This window comes from Podarcis vaucheri (genome assembly GCF_965113315.1).
Source record: "Podarcis vaucheri genome assembly, chromosome: Z".
Classification (NCBI taxonomy): Eukaryota; Metazoa; Chordata; class Lepidosauria; order Squamata; family Lacertidae; genus Podarcis; species Podarcis vaucheri.
The window spans coordinates 52886171-52888001 of record NC_138758.1 but is presented as its reverse complement, the minus strand read 5'-3'; the positions used below and the strand labels follow the sequence as shown (position 1 = coordinate 52888001).

Below are 1831 nucleotides of genomic sequence, written 5' to 3'. Positions count from 1 at the left end.
GGGCAGCTTGGCAAACCAGGCGGGATTGTGGGGAATCTAGTGGAATTGTGGAGACCCACAACCTGGGACCCCAACCTGCCCCCCTGCCCTTCCACCCCACACTTGGGGGCCACCCCCCAACCCCCAATAAAGACCCAGTCCACCCTGCCCCACACTTTGGGGTCACCCCCCCAACCCCCAAGAAAGACCCACACTCCGAATCTGCTTGGACCAATTATATTTATTTCTCAAAGCAAAGCCAAACCTTCCGGATGTGGGGCAGAGCGTGTGGGGCAGGAGAGCATGCGTGTGGGGCAGGGGCAGCTCAGCCAACCAGGCGGGATTGTGGGAAATCTAGTGGAATTGTGGGGAGTTCTAGCGTGGGAAGGGCAGCGGCGGGAAGGGGGCCTGCCCCACAGCGCCGTGGGGCAGGGCCCTCCGTGGACGAAGAGGGAGCGGGAGCTGTGGGGGATCTAGGGGGAGTTGTAGCGCGGGAGCGGCGGCGCCGGGAATGGGGTGCGCCGGGAAACGTGGGGCGCGTCGGGGGGCGCGCGACCCACGGCGCCGTGGGGCTCAGTTGACGAAGAGGGAGCGGGTGAACTCGACGTAGTCGAAGGCGGAGGGCAGCTCCCGGCCTTTGGAGTCCAGGTAGGGCTTCATGTGGGAGAGGCAGTAGTCGGCCTGTTCGCGGGTCAGGTTCTGGAAGGGGGGGAGAAATAGTAATTAGTAGTAGTAGTAGTAGTAGTAGTAGTAGTATGGTTAGTAGTAGTAGTAGTAGTAGCATTATTGGCATTATTAGCATTATCAGTATTAGTATTGCTGTTGCTGTTTTGTTTGTTTGTTGTTAAATTAGTAGTAGTAGTAGTAGTAGTAGTAGTAGTAGTAGTAGTAGTAGTATGGTTGTTATTATTAGTAGTAGTAGTAGTAGCATTATTGGCATTATTAGCATTATTAGTATTAGTATTGCTGTTGTTGTTTGTTTGTTTGTTGTTAAATTAGTAGTAGTAGTAGTAGTAGTAGTAGTAGTAGTAGTAGTAGTAGTAGTAGTATGGTTATTATTATTATTAGTAGTAGTAGTAGCATTATTGGCATTATTAGCATTATCAGTATTAGTATTGCTGTTGCTGTTGTTGTTTGTTTGTTGTTAAATTAGTAGTAGTAGTAGTAGTAGTAGTAGTAGTAGTAGTAGTATGGTTATTATTAGTAGTAGTAGTAGTAGCAGCATTATTGGCATTATTAGCATTATCAGTATTAGTATTGCTGTTGCTGTTTTGTTTGTTTGTTGTTAAAGTAGTAGTAGTAGTAGTAGTAGTAGTAGTAGTAGTAGTAGTAGTATTGCTAGTATTAGCATTATTGTTGTTGGTATTGTTATCATTATTATTATTATTAGTAGTAGTAGTAGTAGTGTTAGTATTATTATTATTATTATTATTATTATTATTATTATTATTATTATTATTATCATCAGTAGGAGTAGTAGTAGTATTGTTAGTAGTAGGAGTAGTAGTAGTAGCAGTAGTGTTGTTAGTAGTATTACTAGTATTAGCATTACTATTATTAGTATTAGTAGCATTATTATTATTATTATTATTAGTAGTAGTAGTATTAGTATTACTATTAGTAGTATTGTTATTATTAGTATTAGCATTAGCATTATTAGTAGTAGTAGTGTTATTATTAGTATTAGCATTAGTAGTAGTATTGTTATTATTAGTATTAGCATTAGTAGTGGTAGTAGTATTAGTATTAGCATTAGTGGTGGTAGTAGTATTAGTAGTGTTATTAGTAGTAGCAGTAGCAGTAGCAGTAGTGTTATTAGTATTAGCATTACTATTACTATTAGTAGTAGTGT

General features: G+C 41.3%; 1 protein-coding gene across 1 annotated transcript in view; it reads right to left on the bottom strand.

Moving 5' to 3' along the window:
* Positions 1-509: 509 nt before the first annotated feature.
* LOC309524283 (spectrin alpha chain, non-erythrocytic 1-like) overlaps positions 510-1831 on the bottom strand; it is a gene marked incomplete at its 5' end in the record, with an annotated part of 62396 nt that continues 61074 nt past the window's right edge. Inside the window, one exon of the mRNA XM_082208740.1 lies at positions 510-678. Coding sequence (XP_082064866.1) covers positions 553-678 — 126 coding nt within the window. The 3' untranslated portion in view covers positions 510-552. The remainder of the gene's footprint in view (positions 679-1831) is intronic.